Here is a 15,658-nt window from a genome sequence, read left to right on the forward strand (position 1 = left end):
AAGGACCTATAATGTTTTGAACCATATCTCTTAAATGAAGCATTTCTGGCCTTGGCTTGTGAGAGACAAAGTTGTATAGGATTCAATTTCCTTCAAAATAAGCTTTGAGTGAGAAATTTATGATATTCCTTGTGGAATTTATGGGCAGTCAAAGATGAGTTGACTTTCTCCTATAAAAAACCCTAATTTGAACCTTTTTGAATTTGTTCATTTCTGAGTTTTTATTAATGGATCATGAACAACCTTTGATCAAATGATGGATATAACCTCAAATACTTGATGTTTATCAAAAGTCAGGAGTTTTGACGGTACTTTGACCATTGTTGACTTTTAGGTCAAACTAGTCGACTGTAGATCATCTGAGCCATTGAGTGAGCAATCCTTGGAATGGAAGCTTGACTTTTGACATAGATATTCCTTGATACATATGAGATGCCTTGAGGTCCATTTAATGCCTTAGAGATTCGCACTCCTTTGATAAAATGCAAACCCTAGTTTTGGAGACCCTCGATTAGGAGAATGTTATTTGAATAAACCCTTGAACCTTGAGTCATTGAAGATGAAATGAGGAGGGCAAATTTTGGGGTATGACACCTTGAAGTGGAGGATGGACCTATATGATTAGACCAACCTGACCTAAGAGTTGTGATGCACGAACGAAGAGTGCTAAGTCCAAGGACTTCATGCGGGAGTGAAGAACTTGAATTTAAATTCAAATTCAACTAGTATCTATGAATAGAGAAGAAGCTCATCAAAACCTTCATGCGGGAGTGAAGATAATTATAAGGTAACCTCTATTGTCTGTGAGTTCATCAAGTCATGATTTCGGTTTGGTCTAATCAGTTGCTTGGTGCAGAAGCAAGAATTGTGCAAGGTTGAGTAACAATCAATCTGTAGTTGTCATGCTTACTACTAACACTTAAAGTAAGCATTGTATGAATTCTGTTGATATATGACTATTTTTCCGCTGCATAGTCTCTGAGAAACCCTAGGGTTATGAAGGTTCAATAGAATGTATGGTAGGTATTGAATGCTATAATTAAAGTGTCAAAGATACTTGAGTAATTTCTCAAGTCCACTCATAATGGCATAGTTTATTAGAGCTGATGAATGTCACCTGATCAATGATATTCATAATTATCTGCAAGTGTGTACCTTGAAATCTTTAAGGTTGAAGTGTTCCCAGAAGGAGGAACAGATGTCCTGTCTGATGTTGGGACATTAAGAAATGGTATGCTACCAGCGGAAGAATAAATGTTCTGGTGCTAAACTAATGTAGTGTGAGAACATTGGTTTGGAACCTACTCCTGGTCTGGAAGAGGAGACATCTGGCTAAGTTAATCAGAACACGATTAACATGTGCTCAGTTCCATTAAGAAAAACTCATAAACGTATTCCTTTCTAATCCTTTATGTTGTAATTTTGAAGAGCCTATATCTGTAAGTTTCCTCTGATCAACGAAACCAGATAAGTATTCATAATCATAGAGCAGTTGTTGGAGCTGAATATTGTGTCTCAATCACAGTAAAATATGGTTAGGAAGGTGTAATGCCCTAGTTGTTATCCAGAAAGGGTAGTAAGATTTTAAATCAAGGAAGTCAGATGGATCTGACTAATTCAGTGTTATGCTATGACTAAGTCTGTTCCAGAAACCTAGCTGAGGGAATCTCCTCTATAGGTACAGACCATGGCATCCTTCATCTCAAAATCAGAATTAAAGTCTGAAGAAAAGGTTATTGAGATGCTGGCTATTTTATCCCTTGATGTGTCAGGATATTGCTGACTATTGGATTATTTTGTTACTAACCTGAGTATTGTCAATTTGACATTGAAGATGTTAACCAAGAACCATGAAGGATGATGTCACATCTGATGTTACAACATCTCAAGATCTTCAGTTATTTTATGTATTTGCCAAGAATAGAAAGTATAAACGTGAAGAGGTAATCAGTTAGAATGACCTAGTGTGAGTAGCAAATTCTAACTGAAAAGCTGGTAAGTACTTTGACGGGAGACTTAGTACTTATTAGGTTTAGAACCTGGATGCTGAGAAGAAGTTTTTACAACCATGAGTTCTCAATTATCTTCACACATCAAAGAAGAAGGCAAGAGTCTCTAATGTGGGATACTGATTCTGTTAAATATCTTGATGGGAGCTGGATATTTACAAAGTATGTATAAAAAAACTCAGACATGTATATTGAAGAACAATTTATGGTTATACAATCATAGTTTCTTCTATCCAAGTTACAAAATGTGGCAATCTGGATCTTGTGTAGCAAGTAAACTAAGGTTTCTAAACTTGAAATCTGTGGCAAATTCCAAATGAAGGGAACTTCAAGGACGAACATCAAAGATGTCCTAAAGTTGTATATCTCAGGGGGAGTAAAAGAGTATGAAGATCAGCAAAGACAATGTTTTTCTACTTCTATTCATTTGAAAAGTCTTTCAAAGACTAATATTGAAGAAAGAAGAACAAAGTCACACAAAATCCTCAGAACATAACTCAAGTCATATGTATTCTCAAAGACTAGCAAAGAATAGTCTTTGCATTATCATCTGACGACATGTATCTGATTGTGTGTATCACTTGTTCTGATCTAATTGCATGATCCAACCTATGTGTAATACGTTGGGAGAACAGACTTTTAAAATGTTGGGGATAGCAAGAGTCGCCATCGACTTTTATTTTATCCAATTGGAAAGGCAAAAAGAATAGGAAAGACCTTTGAAAGATTTTGATTCGGGGGGTAGGTTATACAAAGGAAAGGTGTAAGCACCCTTTGTATCCATGGTTATCCATGGGCTCTTAATTTCTTAGCTCACTTTGTTTGTCTGTTTGAAATGCTTGAAGTGTAGTGTGTGACTTGGAAAAAAGGTTTTGATAAGGACTTTAGCTTGTAAATAAGCGTAGCCTTTTTGAAAATATTCTTTGAAAAGAAGTGGGAAAATATTTTAAAATTTGAATAGTGAGTAAGCAATTTAAATCTCCTACCCTAAGTTGATCTTTCTTGTTCTTTAAGACTTTCGTTTGAAAGGGCTATCCATACCATAAGAAGGGTAGGTAGTCCTTTCGTTGGATGTTCGGATCATCGAGGGTCATCGTTCTCCTTAAGGTTATCCATACCATAGTAGGGTAGGAAGTCTTTAGGGAAGGATATAATAGTCATTTAGGCAACATGTAAGGACACCTTAGCATTCGAAGTGACTAATGTCATGACATGTTTAAAGACATTGAATCTTCACAGTCAAACAAGGAAATCTGAAATGAAATTTATCTACACATCAACGGCCGGTGTAAAGTTCATTCAATGACTATGCATGCACTGGTAATTCAAGATAACTCCTATCAGAAAAATAGTCAAAAATTGCTTTGGAAAGAGTAATAGCTTTTGGAGTTGTTTCCTAATTAACCGTTTGACCATTGAACAAGACCAAAGACCATCGTTAATTCCTACAATCTTCATTTGCTATATAATAGCATCTCCGTGAATTGCATAAATCAAACTCTCTCAAAATTTCGTTCGTGTGCGTTCTTGTGAGTCGAGTCTGGATTTGGTATTGTGATGGGTTGTTGTACCAAAACCATCTCAGAAAAAAGAAAAACACGGGCTGGGGATGTTGATGGTCTCTACCATGGGTTTTTTCTGCAATAACAACAAAGATGTTCCACTATATACAACCTTCGGTATAGGAATCATTTTCGTTGTGATTTGTGATCTGAGTTATGAACACAATTGTGATTTGTGTTCTAAGTTACTAGGACTGGTGGACAGTTTTCGCTCAAGTCCTCTCTCGAGGTCTATGCTAGGATTTGGTTTCTGGTACATGAATAAGGAAGGGGTATCTTCTGCCACCATTGGTCCTCCAAGACGCAGGGCTTCTCCCATCATCTTCCTTGTGAACATCAGTGTTGCATAAAGATGTTCCACTGCATTTTATGACATCGGTTCTTTCTTTGTCATATTGTGTCTAAAAAGGGGGAGAAGAATACCATCTTCTGATTGTGCTACTGCAAAAAGTTGTGTAGCAGACTGACGATGTTATGATGTGGTTCGAGTCCTGAAGAACAGAAGGTAAACCCAATTCTGAGAATGTAAAATTGTGTTCTTCATTGGTGTCTTGAAGTTTTTATGTTTTTGCTGCATTTTTATGTTTTAGCCAAAATATGCCAAAGGGGGAGATTGTTAGTTTTTTTATTGGCTGATTGGCATCTATGTTTGGTTAAAACATAATAGTAGTAAAACATAATACAAATGTGAATCTTGCAAGTTTATAAAGATCAAAATAGATTTAAGCAAGATGTTTGAAGGAAGGTCATGACATCAACTCATGACATCGCGCCTGCAGAACTGGAAGAGAGATTCAGTTTGTACTTAACAGATACATAATATTCTATGTGAATATTATGTAATCCTTTGTGGCGCATATTTAAAGGTCAAAAGAATAATTGAAGAATCAGATCAGAAGATTGAAGATTCAGGAAGAATCATATCAGAAGATTGAAGATTCAGGAAGAATCAGATCAGAAGATTGTAGATTCAACAATTTCTAATTTAGGAAACTCAGGATTGAAAGACCTTATTTGTAGCAGAATATTTTCTGCATATTTGTAACAGCGAGAGTGGTGCGATTTGTAAGCCTAAGTCCAATTAGGATCAGGTTATAAATAGGAAACTTTGTAACCTAGTTTAGCAAGCAAGCCAGCATTTAGAAAGATGTAACCATTAGGGTTAGCTGTGTAGGTGAACCTCCCGGTTTGTGGGAAGGTCACTGATTTGTCCTTCTCAAAACCTATAGGTTAGATAAGTGATTGTCCTCACTCTAAACCTATAGGTAAGAGTTGAGTATTGTAAGCTTGATTGAAACTGTGAAGCAGATCAAGTATGTGTTCATTGTTAATTGTGTAAATTGCTGTTGCAGGGTTGTAACAGTTAGGTATCACCAGGGAGTGAGCAGAGGTTTTCTTATCATGGATGAAGTTCTGAGATAGAGATTGCATTGGGTAGTGACTAGGTAAACTAGAGGTTGTTTATCTGTAAACCAGAGGTTGTTTATATAAAATAGTACTACTGATAGTGGAATCTTCTTCCTAGCTTGGTAGCCCCCAGAGTAGGTTAGTTAGAACCGAACTAGGTTAACAATTAACTGTGTTATTTATCTTCTGCATTGTTTGTTCAGTTATGAATGTTATAACTTTGTCTATAACATCAGGTTCAGAAGTGTTAGTTGTTCCTGTACAGAACCATGTAAAAATTATAATCTGGTTATGTATGCTGAACATGTGTGAACCCAGGTCTCATTCACTCTTTCCTAAGTGTAATTAATTAATAAGGGATCCGTGTATTCTTCTTGTGCTACATTAATAATAGATCAGATGTCTTGACATCAGAATTGACATCCGAGTCTGTCATACCAGAATTTTCACTTTGCGCTTATCAATTCAACTGCAGTTGTTAGTTAAATATAAAACTAAACGAATTAAACAAGTAAAAAAACACAGTCCAATGGCAAATTCAACATAAGTCAACCTGGTTGTTACGCATGCAGTCCTACGTTCCATGGCACTATTCACTTTCTTCTTCCTCGATACCTGCAGAAATAACTGCGGACTTAGTTGCAGAATTACCTGCAGATTTCCCACGAATCCGAAGCTAACTCTAGCCACGATATTGAACCTGCAAAATAACAATCCAACAAAACAAGAGACACCCTAGACCCCCTAATTCAAGGGCTGCGAGTTAATTAGTGACATCGGTTTGGCCTAAAATGGCCTGTATCATGAGCTTCGACGAGGAGAAGGCTTCATGCCCTATCCATGGTGATTTGAGATTTTCACGTTAAAGCTTGCTAACGATGGATCATACTTTTCTTAATGAGTCTCTGAAACACGTTAGTGATGTTAGTTTGAATGGAAACACAATGGAAATTAAAACACGAAAACCACAAGTATGGTGCAATTATGGTTTGTGATGCATACGATTTAGGGCGTTTTTACCATGGATAATGATCCATTCTTACCTTACTCTACCTCTGAAGCACGAATGGATGGCTAGAGTGGCTTGAGAACCTCTGGAAATTGTATTGCAAGTTGCCCTAAACCTTTGATTTTTTTGGAAATTCAGCTATGGTGGTTAGGGCTCAGCTTTTCGTCCCCCTGTTGCAGAATGATTAGGGTATATATAAAGGAAGAGATTAGGTCAGAAACTTTGCATCAAATCTAATCATTTAGCATATAGAGTATTTGATCAAATATTAGATGGAAAGTTTCTATTTTTGTATTAATCTCTTACCAATCATATCTCCATGAAATTTCCTTTGATTTGCAATGATTTGGAGCTTCAATATTTGATTGGGAAATAACCAAATGCAATCTTTTATATTTTCTTATTATTTAATTTATTAAATTCGACTTTTAATGAATAAAAATAAAAAATAAATAAAAAAAATAAAAGAATAATGCATGAATTGGCTTAAGAGTCGTGGACCATGTTAGAAACAAGTTTCAAATATAAAAAGATAGGCCCATTTGGAAGGAATTCAATTTTTCTCAATATTCACTTTATGCACTTCCTCAAAATTGGTCAACTTCAAAAAGTCATAACTCTCTCAATTTTTATGATATGGGAGTGTTCTAGAACTTTTTGAAAAGCCCAAGATGTCCTCTAAGAGCCACTTTGGCACCGTTTTTGCATTTGGAGATTTTATCTTGGTGATATGGCTTTTGACAAAAAACAGCTTTTTGCGAGCTTCTAGAAGGACCTGTAATGTTTTGGCGCATATCTCTCAAATGGTGCATTTATAGACTTTGGGCCCAACATCAAAGTTATAGAGAATTGGCTTTGGTTGGGGAATTTCTGATAAAGTATGAGAGAGATATGCTCAGTCAACAGTTGACTTTCTCTTAGAAACCCTAATTTAGCAACTTCAAGGTTTTGATGATTTCTAAGCTTTCCTTGATGAATGTGACTTCAAAATATTGATGTTGACTAAAACTCAAGAGTTTTGACCGTGATTCAACCATAGTTGACTTTTAGGTCAAATTGGTCGACTATTGATCATTTGAGCAGTTGACTGAGCAATCTTGTGAATCCGAGCTTGAAAATTCGCATGAGGATACTTTGAAGCACATAAAGGCCATGAAGTCCATTTGAGGTGTCAGAACCTGATTTTACTTTGAGAGAAGCAAAACCCTAGTCATGGGTTGATTGCTTAGGAGAGAGATAGTCAGGCTTATTTCCCAGTTCTTGAGCCAAAATATTTTAAAATATGATGGGCAAATTTTGGGATATGACAGCGTGTTTAATTCATTTTTGTGTTAATTATTGGAAATTATTAGTAAATAACATAAATTAGAGAGGTAGTTGGTTATTGGGCCTATGATATAATTAATAACTGAGGGGTGCTAAAACAAAGGTTTAAGAGAATAGTAGTTAGAAGCTCATTTGGGGGAAATAGAGAAAGAAAAGAAGAAACAAGAGAAGAGGAGGAACTCAAGGTTGAAGATAGAGTTGGCTTCAATCCAAAACTCAAGGTAAGGGTGGTGTTCTTTCATACTAAAGGGTTGTATGATGATTTTTAGGGTGGGTTAGATGATGTATGTAGTAACCTTGAATTGAATGTGTAGAACTTTAGGGTTTATGATGAAATTGCATGTAATTGTGGTTGAAAACATGTTTGGATTGATGATTGATGATGAATGATGATTGAAGATACTAGTATATATCTTTTATTGTCGATTGGAATGATTTTTGAGTAGTGGATGAGTGATTTCGCAGGTCTGTCATAGAGGTAATTTTTCTGCATAATCGTGCGTCCGCTAAGCGGGCTCTGGTCTGCTAAGCGGATGCAGTTTGTTTTTGAAAATAAAGTGAGCTCGCTAAGTGGAGCTCAAATTTTGGTTCGCTTCTGTTTTTAGTTCTAGCTAGCGCGCTTCAAGCTGGGTTATTGAATTTGAGTTTCCATAAGCCCGCTTGAAGGCCGCTAAGCGGACTCTATTATGCAAACTTTGTTCAAACTTTGAAATAATGTATCTTCTGATCCATAACTCTTTTTTAAGTACCGTTTGAACCTCCGTGAAGCTTTAATTGGTGTATTTCTAATAAATATGATTCAAATATCTTTGAAAACCATTTTGAATCTTTTCTTGATTTGTGTCGTTTAATATTGTGATTGATGTGGTGAATTGATGTGTTGTATGATTTTACAACATAGTGACGTGATTGTGAAGGAATGAATTACTATAAAAGTAATGATGTTTAGTCGATGTTTGTGATGTGTTGTAAATGGTGTGTTTGTGTGGATGTCACATTCATTAAATCACATCCATTGCATAAAGCGACGGTGGCCATAATGGCAAAAGCGACAGTGGTCTTAATGGCAAATAGCGACGGTGTTCCTAATGGAAAATTTGAGACCGTGGGGATTTACTCCAAATGGTACCACATGCATTTACATAAGTCGAGTCACATTTAAATTGCATTGAATTGTTTGGAATATTGTGATAATGAGATGTTTGTTGTGACATGAAGATGTTTTAATTGTGAATTGAACCTATTATCGTAATTGATTAACAATAACGTTTCCGTTTGGAAGTGTTTTGCGATGAAAAACGTTATGAGATGTTTGTGTTGAGAAGTGGTGACCTGTGTATGATTCTTTACATGCTTTGAATATTTATTATACTTTCCTTTATCATGAATGATATCTCACCTCTTTTGTTTGAATGTTACCCTCCATTGTTAATGTGTAGGTAAGGATGTGGAGTAGCCGTTTACCTTATAGCTCGAGTCGGTGTGTCGATGCACTGATACATAGCACTCAAGGGGATGTTTGTGATACTTTCTTGTTTCTTACGTTATGTTGATTATCTGTTGTTGGATTTTGTTGTTATGTTTTGTTGAGACGTGACAGATATGTTATGCCATATTAGCAAGGATATAATGACTTTGGATTTATGTTGTTCTTTGAATTCCGCTGCGATATTATGAACTATTTCAAATTGAATGTTTAATGAAGCATGTTTTCCTCCGTTGTATGTGTTATGTATCTATGGTCATGAGCATGATTTTTGATGTCTTCTAAGTTGATAAATGTGATGCCTCGAATCCTGATGCTCGTTTTAATAATTTTGTACTATGATTTTCATATTAATTGCGGGATAGATTTGGGGTGTTACAGAACCCATGGTTAGAAACATGTTTAGGAACCTTATATGTGTGCTAAATTATTGACAATTCTTGCATATATGGTATATGTGTTTATGGTTGTTGTATGAAGAGGAGAGGGAAGAAAAATGGTGATTTTTGGGTTTTTACGCAGCATGAGTCGACCGCTACAGAAGGTAGGGTCGGCCTGTGCTGACCCGTAAGGGCGAGAATCTATGTTTTCATGCAAGCGGTCGACCATTGTAGGTCATGAGTCGACTTAAGACTTGTTGGAGGCTCTGGATGAGTCGGCGCAAGGGTCGGCGCAAACGAACCTGCCAGTTATCCAATATTTTGGCAGATTTTGTGAAGACCATAACTTTTGATCTGTAACTCCGTTTTATGTGTCGTTCGAAGCACTAGGATGCTAATGTAATATATTACGTGATAGAATAGTATTGGTTAGCACTTGATGAATTAATTATAGTGTTGTTGTGTGAATAACATGTAATTATCTTTATGTGCGTTGTGACTTGGTGAATTGTAAGTAATAATTGTTGGCGTGATATGTGGTATGATATTCATGATAAGTGTGATTGAATATATGCTAAATGTGGGTAAATGTTTTGACTGTTATTTGATATATGTGTTATGTACAATTGGTGGATAAATCAATATGTGAATTATTGTGGTATGCGGTATGTTAAGATTGTATGGATAATCTTAATTGCATATGTCTTGGTGTTAATTGTACATGCATTCATGGCGGCTTTGAAACATAAGCGGTGAAACTTTGGATTAATATTTGGTTGCTTTGTTCCTATTATGGAAACATAAGTGGCGAACTATATGTTCATATTTGGAGTGCTTTGGTCTTGTTCGGATCGGAAGCGTGGCTCTGGTTATTCCTAATCGAGAGCATTGAGTCACATTTGTTACATTCGAGCCACATTGTGTGCTATTTAATTTTATTTGAATTGATGTGATTGCTTTGTGTGAATATTGAGAATTGTGTTGTATGTGCGATAATTGTGGAACTTATTCAATTATGAAGTGTGATGAATGATAATGTTATTGTATACCATGTTCATTGTACATATTATATATATATAGATTCATTATGATGCGTATTCTCACCCTTCTGTTTGAGTGATGTCAAATCTGAAATTGTGCAGATTCCGACGAGTAGTGAGCGTATCCAAGGATTTAGCCGAGGAGCTTTTGGTTTATCTTTTGGTTAAGTAGAGAGTCAAATGTTTTGGTCATGTAACACATGGGGGTTTATTTTAAACTCATGCTTATGTTCGAATATTGCTATCTTGCTTGTATTTTAACATGTTAATTTGGATATGTTAATGAAGGCCATGTTGCCTAGATTTTGGATTTTGTATAACATAGTTGAATATGTTATTTTGAGTTTGGTAGATGAATATAGTATGGGATATATTCATTGAAATTTGTTGATATCAATTCTTATCGGCGTGCAATATACATAATATATGGAAGCATGAAGTATTTAATTATGTTACAATATGATTAGTGCATGTTTGGTATGTTTGTTCTATGTTTTCATTGCAATGAGAATAAAATATGACACCCTTTTTATTATATGCATGCTAATAATCTATGAATATTTGTGATACACCGTACCGTTTTCTCTTTGTTTTATTATTTTTTGTTTTAAAACTTTTTTGGGTTTTGTTCACTCTTTTCCCATTTCTTTGAAAACAATAAAGATCAGTTGCAACTCTTGCTTTATTTGTGAGTTAAGGTAATAAATAGATTAATCTCAAATTTTTCCATCGCGACATGTATCACATCAAATTCTAATGCACGACTGCTTCTAAATGGGAGGATTGGGTTGTTGGTCCAGGTAGATGTGTAGCGTTTAAGTATTTTGCCTAGTGAGGTAACTTTAGGTTAAGCTATTTTCCTAGTTTCCTTTTTAATATGGTTGAGCATTCCTTGCTCAACTACTTATTAAAAAAATACGTGAAAACAGTAATTTTTTTACAGTTTTATCTTGGGTTTAAATGGCGGTTGAAAACAGTAATATTTCACTACCTAAGACGTAAATTGACTTTTAAGATTCTAATATTTTTATATTTGATGAAAATTCTTAAATAAACATGATTGAATTTGTCTTATGGGGTTTCTAATACTGCAAGAGGTGAGATTTTAAAATCACACCGCAATTGCAGTCAGATTCGGTTGCAGAGGCAACCGCATCCGTAATATTGCGGGTACAATTACGGTTGGGGACCATAATTTAAAACCATAGTTTTGATGTTTATGTATTTTGTGGTCTTCATGAGAACAAAATGTTTTAGACTGGAGTAGTGTCCTTCAATTGTAGTTATGTTCACACAAACCCTTTCCTTATGTTCATATAGATCCTCCGAAACTATAATTATTTTTTCTCCATTTGTGCTATGTTTGTGAACTAATACATCACTAACATGATAGACTGTAATTGATAATGATTAATTTTTCTCCATTCGTGCTCCTTTGAATCACATAACTAACTTATCTCAATTGCTTATGAACAATCTCGATAGAACTTCCAAGTTATTTTTTAAATTAAAGTACGAGAATTTTGGAACACTATGTGACTTTCTATGTGTAATGAAAAAATCCCGAGTCACACAATACCTAGTTCATACTTCATACAGACCTTGAATATTTTCCAAAGTATTACAGAAAGCGCTATGAGTTTGCGATCCTTTCCCCTCTACCCCCCTTGGTGCTATTAAGTTATAGAGCATTTTGTTTCTTTCATATTTTCTATCCCTTTGGAAATTTATCTTTTTGGAGAAATTTTTTCATTCGGATGATATTTTTTAACTTTGGTAATTAGTTATGGTTAAAGTATCTAGTCACTTCGATTACATTTTAGGGTTCACCTAAACGTTTCTATGCATTTGAACTCTATACAATCTAGTACATTTCACATCTTTTCGTGAAACATTTTAAAATATAAATAACAACTAATTTCAACAATGTATTTTAACTCGCTGATTACACAAACTAAAATTTATTTTTAATGAGAAAGAATAAATATACATGAAAATAGTTTTATTGCACATTCTTATTCCTATAGGACTATACTACTGCATCCTCTCGTTAAGGGGATGATTTATCTAATCGTCGTCTTCTTTTTCTCCTTTTTCTTCTTTTTCTTCTTTTTCTTTTTTAGGAGCTGACTCTTTACGAGATGAAGTTGTTGAACCAGAAGTTGGCGAAGCTGAAGGTGATGCTGAAGCTGGTGAAGCTGAAGGTGATGCTGAAGCCGAAGCCGAAGCCGAAGTTGAAGCTCCACAAATAGGAGCTTTTCCTGTAACTATAGGTTTGACATTAGAACATTTAGCTACTGCTGGTGCTCCATTGAATGTGAGATCAACATTATTTAACTCCACGCCATCGCATGGTACACCACTACTGCAAATAATAATTACTCCTTCCGATGTTCCAGATGTCCCCTTAATGTTCTTGAATGTAACCTTGCTTAGCTTTATTTGTGATGGATTCTAAACCATAGAAAATGTTAGTCATATACATTAAAATTTAATAGTGAACAAATATATATATGCGAGTTGTTATTACCTTTTTGGAACATTGATTCCATGGACAATACTCTTGGTCAACAATGACAGGGTTCATGACATTATTCATGATAATATCTTCAAAATGCATATCAGTAACAGTAATTTTTCCTGGTGTATCAGGCCATGTCTTAATCCTTACACCATTTTCAGTTTCTGTGAGAGTACAATTCTTAACTATAAAACCTGCTACATTCTCTTCATTTGGATACTTTCCAAGGCTTCCAACACTAATACCATGGCCTGGTCCACAATTCACATTTTCGACAGTTACATTTTTGCTACCATCACCCAATGATACACAATCATCTCCAGTTCCAATGTTGGTATTAATAATTGTAACACCATTTGATCTTCCCATGTGGATTCCATCAGTATTAGGACTTTCATCAGGAGCTATAATTTTGATGGCATCAAATGTGATATTGTTACACCCCAAAACCATAAAATGAAAATACTTGCTGTCCTTAGATGTAACACCAGTGACCATGGTGTTGTTGCAGTAAGCAAAATACAAGCTCTGTTGGAATTCAACCAAAAATCTCAATTATAATTCTTTTTTGTTGGAATTCAACCAAAAAACTTAATTATACTTCTTTTTTATTTGAATTCAACAAAAAAATTAATTATGAGTAATATTTTTCATTATTGAATATAAATATTTGGGTGATTAATACTTACAATTGCACGTTTATTAGAACCTTTTCCATGAGATTTATCTTTCCAAGCAACTGAAGCACCTTTCCATGCAGCTGCACCTTGACCATCAAAAACTCCTTTTCCGGATATGGTAAGGGAGTCTATATCATCAAACCGGATCCATTGTTCAGCTCCTTTAAGATCAGCATTGTTCCCAGGTGCTTGAATTGTGCCATCCACTTGAACTTCTACAGGAGCCTTACAAGGACCTTTAACTTCTAATAAACCCATCTTGTAGGTACCAGCCGGAATCACAATTTTGGCGGCAGTTGTTGATGCACATGCTTCATTCCATGCAGACGTGAAGGCCTTATGAAAGGAAAATTTATTAAAAGTTAATTATTTTCTCATTTTCAAATCAACAAGAATAATCATTAGAAACTATTTATTTTCTCAATGTAAATTCAACAAGAATAATTATTAGAAACTAATTGTTTTCTCATTGTCAATTCAACAAGAATAATTATTACCTGGGTAATATCTGCATTTGGTTTTCCACCAAATTTAGATATTTCAAAGACTCCAGACTGAGCTGCAACAAAGTCTACTAGAAAATATAGGATTGAAATAATTATGCAAATTCTCAAGTTCTTCATCATATCTTCTTTGATTATTATTATTATATACTTTAACTTCTCTTGAATGATTGTGTTATTTCAAAGTAAGGTGGAACACTATATATACTTGAATGTCGAAGGTTCATTACCATGAACAAGGCAAACAAACTATTTTCTAAATATGTCTCTTTCCTTTTTTATTTGTTTGGTTCTTTCTTGTGTTTATTAATAACAACCATTTTTTATCACATATAGATAACAATATTACTATACTTGTCTTTGACTTTAACATTACTATTTTACTCTTACTTTCTAAATATAAGACTATGAATACTAATTATATTACTATCTTGCCATTCAAAAAAATTATAATACTGTTTAGAAGAAAAAATAATGTATATATCCTTTGTGGTGTTTTTTACATATTAAAAATAAAACATAAAAGAATTATAAGTATTTGGTAAAAAATATCACTAATTAATAACATTGCAAATTTAAAAGTTTTCCTTTAAAAGGAGAAACACATAAAATTTTGTGGTTTGGCTGATGAACCTATTAACAACTATTAGTGTATGCTAATGTTATGTTTGGTTTGAATGGTTTTTGGATATCTTGATGGATATAAATTACAGATGGAGTTGTGGGGTTATGAATGCGGTTATTGTGGTTGTTACAGGGTGTATTGTAGTCGTTGCAACGTGAATTTTAATTTAGTAGAGTTATTACAAATTAAAAAACACTTAATGTTAAGATTCTTAATTATATAAGAAGTTAATTGAGTTTTTAGGCATGAAATTATGAGTTTTGATAAAAAAAATCTTGAGATATAAAGATGAAATTGTCATAAGGGGCTCCTAGTACGGTTAGATGTGGGTTTTTAAAATCACATGTGTCGCGATGGAAATTTGAGATTAAGTTATTGATTAACTTAACTCATAAAGCAAGAGTCGCCATCGAACTATTTTGTTTCCAAAGGAAAGGGAGAATATTGATAAAACTCAATGAAAAAAAATCTAGGTGCGGGGATTGATTATGCAAGGGGAAGGTGTAGCGGTGCAAAAAATAGAGATTAAGATATTGTTTAACCTAACTTACAAAAGCAAGAGTTACCATCGAACTTTATTGTTTCCAAAATGGGAAAGGGAAAAATATCGATAAAATCCACAAATAAAAAGATCTGGATAAGGAATTAGATATGCATGGGGAAGGTATTAACACCCCTCACATATGTGGTACTCCAGAGGAACCTCTTGAAAGTCTGTTTTTTTAGGCTAAAGCATTATTGTTTGCAAAAGAGTGAAGAGATGAGAAAAGGACGGTTTTTATTATTTTTTGTGCTCGACAAGACTTCGAGAGTCTTATGCCAACGTATCCTTTATGTGAAATGAAGAGGTGAGTGCCTCATAGTTTGTGGTGATAGTAGCCACTTAGATTTGTTTATTGGTTTTAGCGAGAGGCACTCGATCGCGTTCAAATAGAAACAAAGCTCTATGACACGTGGATAAGAGATTGTTTGCATCACTACAAGAATGGATACCTGAATTTTGGATTAAAACGAATTATGGACATCATCTCATTCGATTGGAAAAAATTTGATCTTCACATGTGGAAGCATGTTTACATTTGAAACTGACTAAGTGTCACGTTTATTAAA

General features: G+C 34.6%; 1 protein-coding gene across 1 annotated transcript; it reads right to left on the minus strand.

Annotated features, from left to right (window-relative positions):
* Nucleotides 1-12,121: 12,121 nt before the first annotated feature.
* On the minus strand, nucleotides 12,122-14,084 carry LOC131599256 (polygalacturonase-like). Its single transcript, XM_058871677.1, has 4 exons — nucleotides 13,918-14,084; nucleotides 13,430-13,756; nucleotides 12,750-13,268; nucleotides 12,122-12,673 (listed from the first exon to the last, which is right to left on the minus strand). The coding sequence occupies exons 1-4, from the start codon at nucleotides 14,044-14,046 to the stop codon at nucleotides 12,287-12,289; spliced, it is 1,362 nt and encodes a 453-aa protein (XP_058727660.1). The 5' UTR covers nucleotides 14,047-14,084; the 3' UTR covers nucleotides 12,122-12,286.
* Nucleotides 14,085-15,658: the final 1,574 nt, after the last annotated feature.

Source organism: Vicia villosa, linkage group LG4 (genome assembly GCF_029867415.1).
Source record: "Vicia villosa cultivar HV-30 ecotype Madison, WI linkage group LG4, Vvil1.0, whole genome shotgun sequence".
NCBI lineage: Eukaryota > Viridiplantae > Streptophyta > Magnoliopsida > Fabales > Fabaceae > Vicia > Vicia villosa.